This window comes from Scylla paramamosain, chromosome 4 (genome assembly GCF_035594125.1).
Source record: "Scylla paramamosain isolate STU-SP2022 chromosome 4, ASM3559412v1, whole genome shotgun sequence".
Classification (NCBI taxonomy): Eukaryota; Metazoa; Arthropoda; class Malacostraca; order Decapoda; family Portunidae; genus Scylla; species Scylla paramamosain.
The window spans coordinates 29,307,200-29,324,452 of record NC_087154.1 but is presented as its reverse complement, the minus strand read 5'-3'; the positions used below and the strand labels follow the sequence as shown (position 1 = coordinate 29,324,452).

The window sequence follows — 17,253 nt, the reverse complement described above, 5'->3', positions numbered from 1 at the left end:
ATGAATATACTGTTCCAGGCATTTATCTATTTATATCTTTATGTTTTTAGTTCCTTTTATTTTAGGTTCTAATAATGTTTTTAGAGGCGCAGGTGTAACATCCACAGGTCATGTTTTCGAGGTACGTTATGTATCCATCAGGTAATGAGGGAAGAGGATAATTCCTCGATATATGGATTGTTAAATGTTTCTTCTGGATTTCATCTTGTAAGTCTAGTAAGTTCTCTCATTTATGACATTTGAGGCTTGGTAACAAATGGGAATGACAGTTAAGTGGAAAAAATGTTCACGTACGTAAATATAAAGAGGGACAAGTTTATCCTTTGTTTTCATACATGTACATAATTTCTTTATAAACAGAAACAAGTTCAGGAACGTCAAATATTTATCTGATCAACATGTTGCGCAGTAAGAATGTTCCCCTTATATAGTGTTCACTTTCCAAGCTGAGCTCTGTTGCCACTTGTCAAACGCCATCCTGTCTGGAGGTATCAGCTGTTGCCATGCCAACATAGTATTTCCATTGTTTTCCATTTAGTTGGCGTCCGTGGGTGATGCGGTCAGCGTTGTATCTCTGATTGAGGTTGATATCATTTGGTGGGTAACCCGCGGAGAATTTGTTGAGATGTGAGAGTCGCGGCGAAATGGATCACTCAGGTTTAAACTCCACCGAATCAAAAACGACAAGAGCGGCGATGTGATGATTTTTTCTTTTTTTTTCATGGAATTCTGGGTACGGCTGAAAGTCTTTTTAAATTTGCTGCCTTCGACTGTTCACAAAGGTCAGGTATCCAGAGACTTGTTTTGGTGTGTCTCTTTTGTACCTCAGAGAGAGAAAGAAGAGAGTTAATGACAGCACGCGTTTTATTTATAGAAAGATGCATTTTCTATATCATTTGTATGACTGACGTGATTGAGAATTTAACGCACGTTATGAATTAATGCACCAGGGAGGAAAATATAACGACAGAAACAGTAACGATGAAATTTTGCGAAATATTTCCTTGAATCCTCAGGCGGCGAGCGGTTTTTCGTCCCTAACCTTTGGTGTGGAAACGAATGAAGCACCAGATAGAGAAAGAATATAGGAGAAGCATAATTGAAAACAGCAGCTGCAGCAAGTCCAACAGCGATCCAAAGTGAAAGAAATGAAAAACGATGCATGTGTGAAGCAGAGTACCAAATATAACTGCAAAGGGCGGCTGCGGTGGTGGTGGTGGTGGTGGTGGTGGTGGTTGTGATGGTGGATGGTGCGAATGTGCTGGCGAGCCTTGCATAATGCTGGAGGGGAAGGTTGATTTTTATTTTCATTAGAATCCGGTGAGTGGAAGGGTCATCTGGAAACGCGGGCAGTGGAAAGACATAAGGGGGGAGGAAGGGGGAGGAGGAGGAGGAGGAGGAGGAGAAGGAGAAGGAGGAATGGTTGGTGCCGGCGAGAGCTGTGTGGCGCCGGCAAGAGGAACAAAAGGAGTTCGTGGAAAACTCGAGTAAACTGTAGTGAAGGTTGTGACTCAGAGGGAAGTGACAGTGACGAGCGACGGTAAAGCTGTGAGTGAAAGGCGATGGAATGGTCGGAAATTTGAGGAGACGGTGACATGTTGGGGGTGATTACTTGGCGACAAAGGTGCCAGGGAATACTGAAGGAGGGTTCTGGGTCTTGTTACTGCTGCTGCTGCTGGTGCTGCTCTTGAATGAGGGGGGGTGAGGAGGAAGAGAAGAAAATGGATGAAGAGAAAATAATCCTTCGAAAAATAAAGAGGTGAAGGAGAGAAATATTGCGAGAACGAGAAGTGAATTAACAAGAAAGGAAAAGACGAGAAGAAAAGCTCAGAAAAATAGAGGAGCGGTGTGAGTCGTGGATGATATTAAGGGCGCCTGTTGTCTTTCATATGGTGTTCCCGTGTCGTGCAATATATGGCGACAGGTAGAGGCAGCATTACCACCAGCGAGGTGTTTCCATTACCTCGCCATTGGTGCAGAAAATGTCACCTACGCACATGCACGAAAATGATTTACTCTTTCTCTCGTTGTCATGACCTCGGTTTCATTAATCGCCAGGGTGTGAAAAGCTGTCATTGGGGCAAGAATGGCTTCCAAATGCACCTCGACTTCGTTATCCTCGCGTAACATTTTTATTTTGCTTCAATTTTTTTTTTTTTTTTTCGTTCAGTGGCGTGACGCGAGTCTGATGTATCACCTTCTCACTGATTTATGGCATTCTGACTCCCAATAATTCCCGGTTTTGCGAGTTCTGCTGATATATTGCTCTTCCATTTTCCCTCTTCCTGCCGAGTGAGGTTGAGCGATGATGCCGCTCACATGACCAGCGTGAGGAGCAGGGAAGGAGTTGGTGCTCACTCACTCTCCGTCCATCATTCAGGCAGCAGGCTGTCCGCGTTCGGCCCGCGCCAGCCCGTCACCAGATTGACACCTAACAGCGCTCCAGGGGTCTGCTTTTTCTCATATGTGTGTATATTTTTTCGCCCTTTTGGTTTCTCTTCTGTTCGCGCTATTTGGACTGAAGGTGTATTTTCGTCGCGTTGAGCAAGGTTCTGAATACTTCGTGTTATGTATTTGTGTAGTTAAAGGAGGGATTGTCAGCATCCAGCTAGAGAAAAGTACATGCAATTTTCATGGTTCCTGTTAGAGGGTCTATCATCAGTTTGAGTGAATGCTGACATGTAGGGTGCCTGCAGTCATGCTGAGCAGCAGGGAGGTCACATAGCACAGCGCCGACGTGCCAGGAGCCCCGTACAATGCCCAGAGAGGCTGTGAATGGGAGGTGCTTCGTCTGGAACTCCTTGATGAAGATGTCAGGCACCGGCCGACAGACAGCGACACACGACCTCATCTGTCTCGCTCCAACACAAAGGCAAGGCGAGGCTGGTATGCCGCCACCAGCCCCGCGACCCGCTGGCTGCCGACGCTTACCATCTGTGTCCCGCCGGCTGGGTGTGCGTCATTCCATCACGGTCCCTAGTCTTACCAGGTCGTGTGCAACAAAATGGCTTGTGGGTGTCAGGGCCTCGCTTTGGTGCATCTGGAGCTCACCGCAGCGCCTCGCAGCCTGGCGGGGGGCAGCGGATGGCCTGGGAGGGATTCAAGACTTGATTGGCTGGAGGCTTTTGTGTTGATGGTGATGCTTCTCGCGGGTTTATCTCCAACATTTATCCTTGACATTGGATGTGTTTCATTATTGGTTCTATAAATGTTTCCCTTCTTCATGTATTTTTTATCTTATAAGTATTTGGTAGAAATAGGAGAGATAAGGTGTAGAGTGTAATGAAAGGAGCTGTGTATGTTGTACGTATTGAGAGGACCTATAAGACTAAGCAATAACATTCTCTCCAAAACATTAACATTTTTTCCTTCCAATGGTGCCACACCGGAAGGTCAACAACGGTGAGTAAAAGAAAAAAAAGAAAAAAACATACCTGCTAAAACAATACTCGGTTAAGTAATATCAAATGTGGTTTTACATCAAGAGGATTCCCGGGAGGAGAGTCACCACACGCCTTCGCCTTGTCTCTTTCGTGCGGTGTTGCTTTACCGCAGCACCGATACCTTTGGTGATCTAATAAAGGTAGTGGTGATGGTTGTAACTTTAGTAGTATGCAGTACAGTAGTGGTGGTAGTGCTGGTCGTGGTGATAGTAGTAGTAGTTAGTAGTAGTAGTAGTAGTAATAGTAGTCGCAAAAGTAGTAGAAATAGAAGCAACAGCAGCATCTTGACCCCTTGACTCAATCACCACCACTGCCACCACTAAAACAAGAAAACAGTCAAAAACAAATCTTACACATACACAACAATAAGACAATGAACAACAACAGGAAGAATGGGGCGGAGGCGGTAGTAGCGGTGATGGCGGTGGTGGTGGTGGTGGTGGCGGCTGCGTTATTCTCGAATGTAAATGTGCCTCCGGAAACTCGTCCATTAGGCCACCGTATGTATGGGTAATGGCCCGACCACCCGCCTCGTCCTGATCCATCTTCCTCTGGCATGGGGGGCAGGGGGCGGGGGGCGGTGGTGGCTCCTCATCTCCTCGTCCCCTCGTTTCTTCGTCTCTTCGTCTCCTCTCCCACGCCTCACTTTCCCTGTCTCTTTGTTTTTTTTTTTCCTTTTTTCTCCTTCACTTATTTCTTCCATTGTATGAATAAGGTTTTAATACATATATTTTTGTGCACAAGAAACAAATGGTAGTGAAAGCTTTTTACGGTTCGCTGTGTGTGTGTGTGTGTGTGTGCGTGTTTGGACGGACGTGAGGAGGGGGGGTGGCTCTGAGTTGTGGGTGGAAGGCGACGGAGAGGCTTGATGCCAATAAAAGTGGAGAGCGTGTGAATGGCGATGAAGTGGAGAGTCGAGATAAGAGATAGGAGAGTCATGATGGCACTTTAGTCTTCATTCGTTATCTAGGCTCACCCCGGCGGCCGAGGGCGTGAGGGATGGAGCCGCGAGCGCTTAATACACCGGTAAAAGCAACATAAATCTTAATGAACAAAACCCAGACGCGTTTTTCAAAGAGAAGGGTTATGGAGTGTATCACAATTAACTTGATGTAGGAGGCGTTCCCCCTTCCGAGTGACGAAGAGGGCGAGGGAGGAGGAGGACTGGGTGAGTGTCTGAAGAGCCCATCATGGCATGAGTGAAAATGAGTGGATGAAGAGGCAGCGACAGAGGGAGAGAGCGAGGAAAAGAAAAATGGCTGAGGAAAGGAGTGTTAGGTAATATGTTAGGAATGCGGGAGGTCTTAATTAATGTACTTGCGTGTCCAAAATTCCATGAATAAAGGGTTGAGATAGGGGTAACGGAAGGGTGACGGAGAGGTGACGGAGGACCGGTAGAGAGCTGGACGACACAATGCTTACGTCACGAGGGAGCAAGTGTAGGTGTACAGGAAATTACTTATTCTTGTTGCTGGATGATGACGCGTAAATCATGTCCTTTTCCTGTCCTTCCCTCTCTTCTCTCTCTCACCTGAAATTGAACTTACCTGTGACGCTCTACGGAAAGCAGCATTTGAGAGAAGACTGTCAGCTCTGGCACAGGTTACTCAAGGCTCTTTCACTGTACTTAACCAAGCAGGATGTGACAGATGCAAGGGACGAAAGCGCTTCCCGGCGGTCTGCACTGGGCAACTCACACCGCCGAGCCGCGCGTCCCCCGGGGCAACGTGGGGACTGCAGCGCATTATAACGCAAAATGGCGACATAAATATTCATCACACGTTGTACACATTAGCGCACCTCATGCTGTTTTAATGTCGCCTGCATTTTTGGTCGAGGTTGTTAATGTTTACGGAAGTGTGTGGAGTGGTAGTTGCTTATTATTTATGCCCTTGATGATGATGACGGTGATGATTATGATGATGATAAATGGTGAGTTTTTAGGTAAGAGTGGCTCTGGCCAAACCCCCCACAAAAAAAAAATAAATAAATAAATAAATAAATAAATAAAATAAATAAATAAATAAATAAATATAAAATAAAATAAATAAATAAAAATGAATAAATAAAAGAACAAATAAATTAATCAATAAAAATAAAATATATGGTAAATAATTAAAGGCTCAGTGAAGGTGCCAATCCCTAAATAGTATGAAAAGAAGCCCAAAATTATATAGAGAAGTGTGTTAACCTTCCGCTTGTAACAGTTTAAATGGTGGTGGTGGTGGCGGCGATACTAGCCTATACACAGACTGATGGACTGATGGTGTTTGTGCTTCCGCCTCACAGCTTGGGTGTCGTGATGCGAATTAATAGTTCATGCTGTGGCGGCGGCGGCGTGATGCAACAAAAGGTGCGAGATATTTAGAGCAATGCTGTTATGAGAATATAATTAAATGCCCAGGTCCATTGTACTCTGTGTAATGTTTCCATATCCTGTGTCCGCATATTGTATTAGGAATTAATACTCGACCGATTATTAATTCATGCCGTAATTAGAATGCCGCTGAAACAGGAAGTGAATGCATTAGAGCGGCAACTTTGTGTCTACTCAACATATTTATTTCTCCCCTTTGCCATCTGATATAAGAAAAAAGATTGCCACTTACATACACAAAGTAAAAGATGCCACTTACATACACAAAGTAAAAGAAGTGCAGGAAACTTGTCAACGAAATGGCAGAAAGTGTTTCGCAGCGCTGGGAGGACGTCTTTTGGAAATGAAAAATAAAGAAAAAGTTCGGGTAAAGTGAGATGACAGAACATCCTTGGAAGTCTGGACTGAGTTTTATGTTTGTCAGATGCTTTGATCATCATTATTTTCATTATCATTATTGTTGTCACCATCATCGTCGTCCTTGTCATATGCTCTTGATCACATTTCCATCTGAACACGACGAGCGTTACTTAACTGTTTCACTGCGATACAAAACTACTACCACCACCAAGAGTAATGCATGAAATTTTTTTAAGCATCTACAAGAAAGTAGCAGATTGGAAAGAATAGATTTTGGAATTTCTACCCAGTTTAGTGACTGGGGGCGGCTATAGAACACGTAAAGATGCCTCAGAGTGATTAGCAATTCAAGAAAGATGTACCAAATAGTAATCAAAGGGTTAAGGACACAATGCAAATCCTTTATGAACTAAACAAGGGATCTAGGAACAGAACAGCAGATAGAACAGGAGGAGAGAACAAGAGAGAGGCGGATAGGGGAAAGAAAGGAATGGAGGCGGGAAGGGAATGCACCAAGAGAAAATCTGTCCTATAATAAGTAATAATTATTGGGATGGAAACGCTTACCAGTGATAGATGAAGTGACAGTACAAGGCGAGAAAGCTTCCTGGTGATGCATGTTGATCTCAACCCGCCGCTTGTGTCTCAGGGATACTTAATATGATGCTAATGAATTACGGTGTGCTCTCTCTCTCTCTCTCTCTCTCTCTCTCTCTCTCTCTCTCTCTCTCTCTCTCTCTCTCTCTCTCTCTCTCTCTCTCTCTCTCTCTTGGTGGTCCGGTTGTTTGTGTTAAATGTTTGTGTTAAATGTTTGTGAATGTGTGTGAATGTGTGTGTGTGTGTGTGTGTATAAAACTCTTAATTAGTCTCTTACCATAACAGACATGCTTCAAGATTCTGGATTGGATAAATAATTTTTATTTTCCTCTAAATTTTTGGTTAGTCTTTCCCTCTTATGCAATAATACGGAAGACTTTGTGTAAAAAAACAGTCTCATATATGGATCACAACACTAAACCATATACTCAATTATGAATCAGCTTTTCCTTACGTTTCCACTCGTTCCTTCAGGAGTGGCCTTGGGCATCAAGATTACTAACCTGGAGGTGCCGACGCCCTTAGCGGTGGGTGAGGGCGGCTGGTTGCTGTGCGAGTGGGAGGATGAAGGGGACCACGTGTACGCCCTCAAGTGGTACGTGGGAGGCGAGGAGTTCTACCGCTGGACGCCCCTGGAGACGCCCGCCGTGAAGACCTTCATGTCGTCGCACTTCGTGGTGGACAGCAGGGAGTCTCAGCGGGGGCGGGTCAGGATACGCAATGTGACCGTAAGTGCCGGAGGGAAGTACCGCTGCGAGATATCCGGCGAGGCGCCCAAATTCAAGACATCCTTCGCCACCGCTGACATGATGGTCGTGGGTGAGTGCCGGGCAGAGACGGGACAAGGAGTTAGCACGTTTTCTTTGTGTAATATATCTTGGTGTTGATACTGGTTTGGCAGGTTCGGAGTCATGAAGATTGGTTGATAGGTAATTTATTGAACACAAATATGTATATACAAAAATCATTATATAAGTGTACACAGATTCCTTCTTATCCGAATCTTTACTTCATGAAAACGCGGAATGTCTCCTCATATATATATATATATATATATATATATATATATATATATATATATATATATATATATATATATATATATATATATATATATATATATATATATATATATATATATATATATATATATATATATAAACACACACACACACACACACACACACACATTATCACCACGAACAACCGAGCCACCTGTTAGAGTATTCAAGCAAGCGGCACAAACCATCTCTAATATCTCGTTTAAATTGTGCGGGGTATGCTTGAATCTTTTCCGCATCGCGCAGTTCCCATGTAGCCTGTGTTGCGTGCACGTCGACAGCACCGGTGACTGCCACACACGGTTCAGTTTCATTGCCTCCTTTGTTATTCAGTTGATCTCTCACATCGCGTGATCGTTCAGTTTCATCGCTTCCTTTGTTATTCAGTTGATCTCTCACATCGCGTGATCGTTCTGCACTTCCTGGGCATCGGGGATGGGGAGTAGAACTGGTAATGTACGTACGTGTGTATTGCAGCCTTTTGTCATGTACTACCTGAAATAGGGTTTCATCGGGCATATGTGATCATCTGTAGATTTGTCTAAGGGTCAGTGTGCATTGTAAACCAACTAACCACATATTGAAGTTTTAGGATTGTGAATTTCTGGTGATATGAATGGATTGCTTTTATCCGCGTCGTATCTCCCCCTCCTTAACGTCTTAACGACGTTAAGGAGTTAAGAAACCGGACTTTTGTGAAGATCACGAGTTGCCAGATGTAGACCAGTTGGCATTTTCATTTGATTTTACTGCATTTTTACTTAGCTGCATGAAGTTCGATTATGAGGAATACTTTAAAACTAAATTTAATGCCACCATGGTTCCTGAACAAGAACTAGGGATGTGGTGAGTCGGCTACCTCCCCTCTTGTTGCCCCCCAATGGTTGTTAGCACTGATAATTACAGTCTTTCCCGTCCCTGGTGACTGCTGCCGCTGCATCATTGTCATTCATTCGTGTAGCGACTTTGATTTCAGTTCCTTTGTAAGTGCTAATTACTTGTTATTGTGCTCATCCACTTACTTAAATACCTTTTTTTTCCTACTGGTTTCCGAAGATAGTTGGAAAGGAGATCTAACTAACGAGATTTTTAATACGGAAAGAAGAAATAAAATCAATCGATCAGCTAGTTGGATTAGAAGAGGATGGGTGATACTTAAAATTGTTCTCCAAGTTGACACACACACACACACACACACACACACACACACACACACGAACCATATTGAAATTCATATGCGAACGAGCGAGACACGCCGTCATCACTCTGATGTATGTAAATCTTGTGGGACGAACTTTGCTCTTCAGTATGACCCTCTGTTCGCATGTAGTTTGTGTCTGTTGTGCATGTCCAGTGAATGGCAGACACACTACACGCAAATCTAAATGTAAAGTACTACACAAACGATCCCAGCTCCTAATCATTACCATCGTCCTTTCTTCCCCTGCCTCCTCCATGAACTTCGTCAGCACATCAGTAAAATCTATCTTTTGTAAAGTGGTGAGGGAGGAATTGAAGGGCTAGATTTAGAAATAGATGGATTAATGCAGAAGTGCTCAGATTTCTAGCCTCGACACGTTCTCCTTTTCGTTTCTGGCCTCAGGTCGTCGTGTCTGATTGCCACGTACACCGATACGAAGAAGAAAAGTGCAGAACGGATATGGTACACGTTTTTCCCAACATTTTTTGCTTCCTTTGTCTTTTCTCTGGACTGTAGTGTGGAGGTTTCCTGGACTTTTCAGAAACGGAAGAGGTTTATACTAATTACTGTATTCATTAACTTGTTTGTGTTGAGTCAGACGAAATAGCAAGACATCCCAAACGAGGCGAAATGTTCCAAAAAATTGGTTTCCTTTCACGGACTTCCAAGATTCCTGATGTTAAAATCAAGACGAGAATAAATTTTTGAGTTCCCTTAAGAAATTGATTCCTGGACATGGACCTCTTCTCATCCATCAGTTTTATTGACAAAATGGAGGGCATTATTGAATACGAAAATGCCAACTGCTCTAAATGATGGAAAACGGTTCTATTTTTGTTTTATTCAACGTTAAGCATTAAGATGCTTTTCCATTGTTTAGGAGATTCCTCTGTCATTCTTAATGAAAACAAGAAAACTCCTTTCAATTTATTAAAGCTGACTGGAAATTCAGAACCGTGTTTTTGCGTGAATACAATATGATAAAATCTGCAGGTAATTAATGCTTTGAAAGCTTAGAATATTCGAATATTCTTATCGTCTGCCCAGGTATCAAGCGTGGAAGGAGTTGTTTGCCTGTTAGTGGAGGCCATGTAGCTCATGGTTTTCTTGTTCTCTGATGTAGTGCCTTGTGAAACGCCCTTAATACTGCTCCGACTCTGCCTCGGTGGATGTGTCAGTGTTACCAACCACTGAATATGTAAATGTAATGCCAGGATGAAGAGCCTAAGCAGCCTAGAATCTCGTATGCGTATACAGAGGATTAATGCATTATTGTGGTCGAACAATAAAAAATGTATTGGTACTAATTTTCGGTTCGAGTGTTGCATCAGGGTGAGGCTGCCGAGACTGCCCCATGAGGTTAGAGGCACCATCCACGAGCTGCCCTTCCTGTCTTTTATTTGTTGTGATCAAGATGAAATTTTTGACGGTTTGCATGTAAACCTATCTTCCCTCCCGCACATACACACACGTAGGCGCCCAGAGTACATCAAACTTATTTCAGTAAATTTTTCTCTTGTTTCATTTTTTTTTTCTATTTTATTTTGTGTGTGTGTGTGCGTGCGTTCGTATGTGTGTGTTGTGCGTTTGCTGTTTTATAGTTAGTGTTCATCATAAAATGGTTTGGTTTCAGTCATTCACGATGTTCTTTGCCTGCGTAGCTCCTCACATTCACTCGGCTTTTTCCTTCCACAGACCTGCCGGACAGCCAGCCCAGACTGGTGGGCGGCGACGCGGGGCCTTACCAGCTGCACCAAGTCGTTACCATCAATTGTTCCTCGCACGATGCTCTGCCTGCTCCCACCCTCACCTTCTACATCAACGACCAGCCCGTGAGTACCGCTTCAGCCTGTGCTGCCCGTGACTCAATGCTGGCACTTGACCTGCAGACGGCGGCTCTTGTATTGATAACTCTTAATGAATGCGCCTGACCTTTTTTTTTTTTATTCATTATAACTCCGATGCTAAAACTGGCACTAGTAGTTTTGTTCTCATGCTTCATCCTTCGTGTAGGCTCCTCTTTAAGGTTTCAACTCTTTGTGATTTTAATGTGCCTTGTGAGGGGAGCGAGGTGCGGCATCCTCGCGTATTCCTTTTAGTCTTTGAGAGGTTCTTAAGATATTAGTTGAATGCTGTAGTGTTAGTTGAGTAAGGTTGCTTTCAGATTATGCTCGATGCGCATCAGCCTTTTGTCGTGCAGTTGCGAATATAAGTTGTCATTGATATTGTTTTATATTGAAAGAGTGCATTTATGAACATCATCAGCACAGTTGTGGGGACTCACGGTGGTCTTCGGTGAGTTGTTTAACAGAGGTATTGTGTGACTCTGATGTCTGAGATTTGTCTGTGTTGTACAGGTTGACCCGGAGTGGGAGGACAACGATCAGGTGATACTGAACGAAACCTCTGGTCTCGAAACAAGCCACAAGAGTTTGCACTTCAAGCTGCGCCCCAGCATGGTGTCCGAGGGCTTGCTGCAGGTCAAGTGCGTGGCGTCCTACCCTGACTTGTACTGGGACAGCAGCGACATTACTTTCAGGGTGCTGTCGGGGCATGGGTCTGGCTTCCCGCTCGGGTCGCAAGGTGAGTGGCGCCACGGTAAGGGTTTAAGAACTCATTGATTATAGTTATTGACACGTTACGTATTGTCACCTAACTAATGTTGAAGGTCGCACTCTTTAAGTTATATTGATTCATTAAGCTTATCAACATGGAAGCCTTTGTTACTATATTTGGTCTGCTTATTCACCTTATTACGAAGTGCATAGTAATTAAATGTCATTGATTGATTAATTAATAACAAACCACTTTTGTGCAGTCCTTCTTGGTCTTACTGTTACTTCATTTGATATCCTCTAGCTTCTAGACGTTCGTTCTAAAAAAAAAAATAATGTATAATCTCGTGCTCTTTTACTAACAAATGTAAAGAGGTAATTTATTTTGATCATACTGAAGCCACATTTAATCATCAGTTTCTAGGTATTACCACTAAAAATTTCATGTATAACCCCATCCAGTTTTACTATCAAGTGAACATTATTAGTAAATGACCAACAGCCTTTGTCACTTTTTTTTCTTTTTAACCATATTACATTGGATAGTGGGAGTTTCAGTAGATGTGATCAACTAACTGAGTAACGCCTTGTTGTGAAGGGACTCACAGATGGTTGTTGAACTAAGTCAGGCAGTTATAACAGAAGGACGTAATCTGTCTTCTCTTGTTGCAGAGTTCGTGCTGCAGGGAGACGCAGGGCGGCCACAAGCTTCTTTACATCACTTCCCCCTTTTCCTCATCGCTCTCGTTTTCTTCCGGTAGCCTAGCCACTGCTGCCCAGCTTTTCTCGTTTTCCATAGCGCATCCATCCCCCCCCCCCGTCTCTCTCTCTCTCTCTCTCTCTCTCTCTCTCTCTCTCTCTCTCTCTCTCTCTCTCTGTTTAGTTAGCGCCGTCCTAATTGTTTCTGGTTTTCATAGTTTGATATATTGTAAGATTGGTGCATAATGTTATCCCTAATTTGAGTTATGACAATAGTTGAGAGAGAGAGAGAGAGAGAGAGAGAGAGAGAGAGAGAGAGAGAGAGAGAGAGAGAAAGTTGTGAAAACCGCTAAAGGCGCCTTTCCGACGAAAAAAAAAAAAAATCCACGCTGTATATTGTGGGGCGGGAGCGATGCGCACATTAGAGAGAGAGAGAGAGAGAGAGAGAGAGAGAGAGAGAGAGAGAGAGAGAGAGAGAGAGAGAGAGAAATTCTGTGAAAACTGCCAAAGGCGGCTTTCCAAGTACGAGTATAAACGTACCCTTACCGTATGTGTGTGTGTGTGTGTGTACAAAGTTGCATGTATGTCACTGTTACCAGTTTCACTGCTTCTTTTCATTACCGTTAGAAGCGCTTAGCACACTGCAGACTGTTACACCTCAAGGAGATCGTATTGAGCTTATAACTGTTTCGTCTTTTCTCACAGGACGAATGTAAACCATGCGTCATCATTTTTCCCTTTGTTTCTTATCCGAACTGGACTCTTATCCTTTTGTTTGCTCATTAATGTGTTCATTCCATTGTTTGTAAATGGAAGTTGCTTTGAGTATGGGGAAAAAAAAAAATTTTTCGTCAGACGGCAAAAATATTGTTTATCAGGATCAAACATCCAATACTTTAAGACAAGTATCGTATGGCAGTCAGTTGAATATATTATGGTTGGCGCATAAGAGTGTGTAGGAGAAAATTACCTGAATAAGAAACATAATTGTGAATACCCCAAGTTACAAATTACCTTTTACATACCGTGTTGGATCGATAATGTGCTGATGAAATTACAAATCAGAGGGAGAGAGAGAGAGAGAGAGAGAGAGAGAGAGAGAGAGAGAGAGAGAGAGAGAGAGAGAGAGAGAGAGAGAGAGAGAGAGAGAGGAATTAGTTCTTATATTTCTCACCGTGTGTATCCATCAGTCTCGTTCCTTATATTAGCAGTCTCGTTCCTTATATTAGCCATCTTTTATCTCTATTTTCTTATTCTTTTAAAACCCATCCTCTGCAAGAAGGTGGCTCTGACAGAAGATTCTCCAGCTGCTGTCCAGACGTCCAGTAGACTGTTTCGTAACGAAGTTTCATTGATAAGTGACAAGGACAGGACAGTGGAAGTACAAGACACGTGTATAGAAAAATAAGATAACATCTTGAAAAGAAGGTTGTTTAGTGTTGATGGTGATGGTGATGGTGGTGTACTGTACTGTGTAGCCAGGTGGGCATTTGTAAGGGGCATAGTGACTTGACCTTCTGAATATTCAAGGTAATTCACGGGTTATTGCACCTCAAGGTATGAAATATAAATTCTGAAGTAGTTGGGTGCTGCTGTAAGGATCCTGAGGTGTTACCTAACCCTTGGAGTGGCTGTGGTGGTGGTCGACCTTCAGTACTCTTATTTTCCTTCTCAAAAAAACATTTTCCACTAGGCCAGTAATGAGTGAGGCCATGAGAGGCGCGCCACTGTGGCCTTTCGTGGTGTCACTCTTGTTACAGATTTGCTACTGAAATTTTATCTTCGTTAGTTTGGTGTTAGTGGTTGTTTGTGTGTTGTTGTTGTTGTGTGTATCGCTTTGTCTGAGTTTCTTACTTCATGAACTTGTACAGATTCATCACTTATTACAAAATGTCTTACTTTACCCAGACTTTACATACATGTATGCTACTTCCCTATGCCTTCTTCGTATACATATATATTTCTACGCTCTTGCAGCACCATCCATGAATTTCCGTCCTTTTCCTCTCCAAGGTGTGCCGAACATTCTGTAACAGTTTTCAAGTCGTGCCTCTGGTCTGTGATGCAAACCATAATAATTAATGTCTTGTTTCGTCACCCTCCTCTATTGTCTTCAGAGATGTTTATTTTCTCAAAAGTTTGTTTTGTATATAGAAGTGAACGCCTATTTAAAAGCAGTGTCCTGTGTATTTGATATTGAATGTTAATAAATGTACAAAGACTGTGTAATAAGACCAAGTGTTTACTGGAAGAACTCTTTTAGTGCAGAATGTTTCCTCATCTCCGACATGATTGTGAGCGGGGTACGTGTCACAAATTACACACAACAATATTTGTTGTAATAATAATAATACAGTAGTAGTATTAGTTAGTGTATGCTATTGTAGTAGTAGTAATGGGAATAGCAAGACCACCATTTGTAATGAGTAGTATTAGTAGTAGTAATGATACAAAGAACAACACTTGTGGGTAATAATAGTAGGAGTAGTAGAAGTAGTAGTAACAAGAACAACACTTGTCATGAGTAGTAGTAGTAGTGACAGTAGCAGTAAGAATAACACGAAATAAGTGGTGGCAGCAGTAGTGGTAGAAATGGAAATACCAGCCAGCTCAGGACGGAACAAGAAATAACAGGTCCAAGTTTAAAAAAATTAGGTTTAAGAAAGATAGGAAGAAGGTTTAAGAAAGAGATAGGAAGAAATTGATTCTCAAATAGAGTGGTAGATGAGTGGAACGGGCTCAGTAATCATGCTGTTAGTGCTAGGATATTAGAGCTTTATGAGAAGACGAGATGGGTTTATGGATGGAGATGATAGGTGGAAATAGGTAGGTATATTTCATACAGGAGCTGCCACGTGTAAGCCTGGTGGCTTCTTGCAGCTTCTCATTTCTTTGTTCTTAGCACAGCATTTTTGATGGGCAGACTGAAAACACGGGTGCACTGTCCATGCCATGCAACACTAACGATGTCCAGACTGCCAGAGTAAAGGAGAGAGAGAGAGAGAGAGAGAGAGAGAGAGAGAGAGAGAGAGAGAGAGAGAGAGAGAGAGAGAGAGAGAGAGAGAATGAATGAATGAATGTAGTGGGGGCGAGTGCAGATGGGTAGAATGGTAGAGAGATTGTATGGAGGAGTGGGAGAGAAACGATGACTGCTGGGATGGAACGAAGACGAAATGTGACAGGAAATGAGTGGAAGGGAAGCAGAGGGAGTGATGGGATGAGAGAGAATGTGTGGGGTCTGTGAAGTAGAGAGGTGGAAGCCATGTGAAGTGTGTATGTATTACTAATCTAAATTTCAGTTCAGCAGCGTAAGGAACAACATAAACGGCGGACACCTCGAAGTTGGAGGCGAATGAAAATAGTGATCCAGGAGCTGCAGACGACCGAAGTGCATCTCAAACGAGTAAAAAAATACATAGTGCCATAACGATTACTAGAAAAATGACAAAAATTACATTTCAATTACATTTCAACTATGTACACAAATAAAGGAGGTAGTTTGTGGTTTTACTTTACATTCATGCTCTAAAAAAACAGTGGCAGGTGAAATTTAGGCCGAATATTAAGGAGAAATTTGGGCCGTGGGCAGGTGAAATTTAGGCTGAAAATTAAGACTGTTTAAGGAGACACCCACATAGAGGACCCCCCTGTATGTGCACCAGTAGTTAACGTGCTGCACATACAGGGAGCCTCTATGTGCGAGTCGCTCCTTAAGCATCTGCCCACGGCCCAAACAATCTAATATTCGGCACAGGGCGCCTCTGTGTGCGAGTCGCTCCTTAAGCATCTGCCCACGGCCCAAACAGTCTAATATTCGGCACAAACTATCAGAAACTATACCTCCTTAATTGGTGGACGTAAACCACAATTATATGCTTGGTACACACATGCCTACAACCACTTTTTTTTCTTTAGGGCATATACAGAGACCACTCTATCCACTATATATTAAAATTTCGTTGAACTGATGGTGTTTTTTTTCTTAAGATACCTTATTTCTTGAAAGTTTATTGTTGCATAATTAAATTACACTAACACGTAACATAAGCAGCTATGGGGGAGATTTCCTTTCTGGATGTTCTTCCTCCACCAAACCAAGCAGAATGATTGCTGCATATGTACTTTCTAATCATCGTCTCCTCTGCCGCTTCCGTTAATTTTTATCGCCAGGACTACCCTACCACTCGCTAGCGGCATCACCTACAGCCGGTGGCCTTGCATGCGTCTCGCTCTCAGCTGCTTGACATCCGCCACTCTGGAGTTGAACTGCGGATATAATGTAACAGAAAGAAACGATGTGAAGTAGGGTTGCGGTCCAGGAGTGAGAATGGCAGTACATTATACAAATCAATGTGCATTTATACAAATCAATGTGCATTAATAATAAAAATGTTTTTTGACATGAGCAACACTGTCACCTTTCGTTCCTTTCCTTGCACCAGGGAGGCTCTATTCTGGAGACCTCAGCGCCACCTGCTGTGGTATCCTTGAGATGCGAAAAAGAAATGATGGTCCTAAATGAATTTCAACTGAGACCGAAAAAAAAAAAAGTGTAGTAAGAGTTAAGACACGTTATTCTTACTCTAATCTGAGTTTTCTTATGACAAACTGAGAAATCTTGATTGTAACCGAAGTGATGGAGGTTGACGTGAATAGCATGGATAAAACTGAATGCATGCATTGTTGTATTGTATTTTGCTAGTGGGAGAAGTGAATGTGGTGGCGGGATGCGGGCGCAGTATGGTAGATTTATGACTGAGGGAAAACTGGCGATCTACTACTGGTTATCTTTCACTATATATATATATATATATATATATATATATATATATATATATATATATATATATATATATATATATATATATATATATATATATATATATATATATATATATATATATATATATATATATATATATATATATATACACACAACAGTTACTCAACCAGATTCAAC

General features: G+C 42.5%; 1 protein-coding gene and 1 long non-coding RNA gene across 2 annotated transcripts in view; one reads left to right on the top strand and one right to left on the bottom strand.

Annotated features, from left to right (window-relative positions):
- LOC135099946 (uncharacterized) overlaps window positions 1-14,541 on the top strand; it is a 150,149-nt gene extending 135,608 nt beyond the window's left edge. The window contains exons 4-7 of the mRNA XM_064002679.1: window positions 7,252-7,596; window positions 10,735-10,871; window positions 11,397-11,622; window positions 12,267-14,541. Of these exons, the coding sequence (XP_063858749.1) occupies window positions 7,252-7,596; window positions 10,735-10,871; window positions 11,397-11,622; window positions 12,267-12,355 (797 nt within the window). The 3' untranslated portion in view covers window positions 12,356-14,541. The remainder of the gene's footprint in view (window positions 1-7,251; window positions 7,597-10,734; window positions 10,872-11,396; window positions 11,623-12,266) is intronic.
- LOC135099948 (uncharacterized) lies at window positions 14,522-17,082 on the bottom strand. The gene is made up of 2 exons (XR_010268459.1): window positions 16,712-17,082; window positions 14,522-16,559 (listed from the first exon to the last, which is right to left on the bottom strand). It is a non-coding gene; the product is annotated as an uncharacterized LOC135099948 (long non-coding RNA).
- Between the last annotated feature and the right edge of the window lie 171 nt (window positions 17,083-17,253).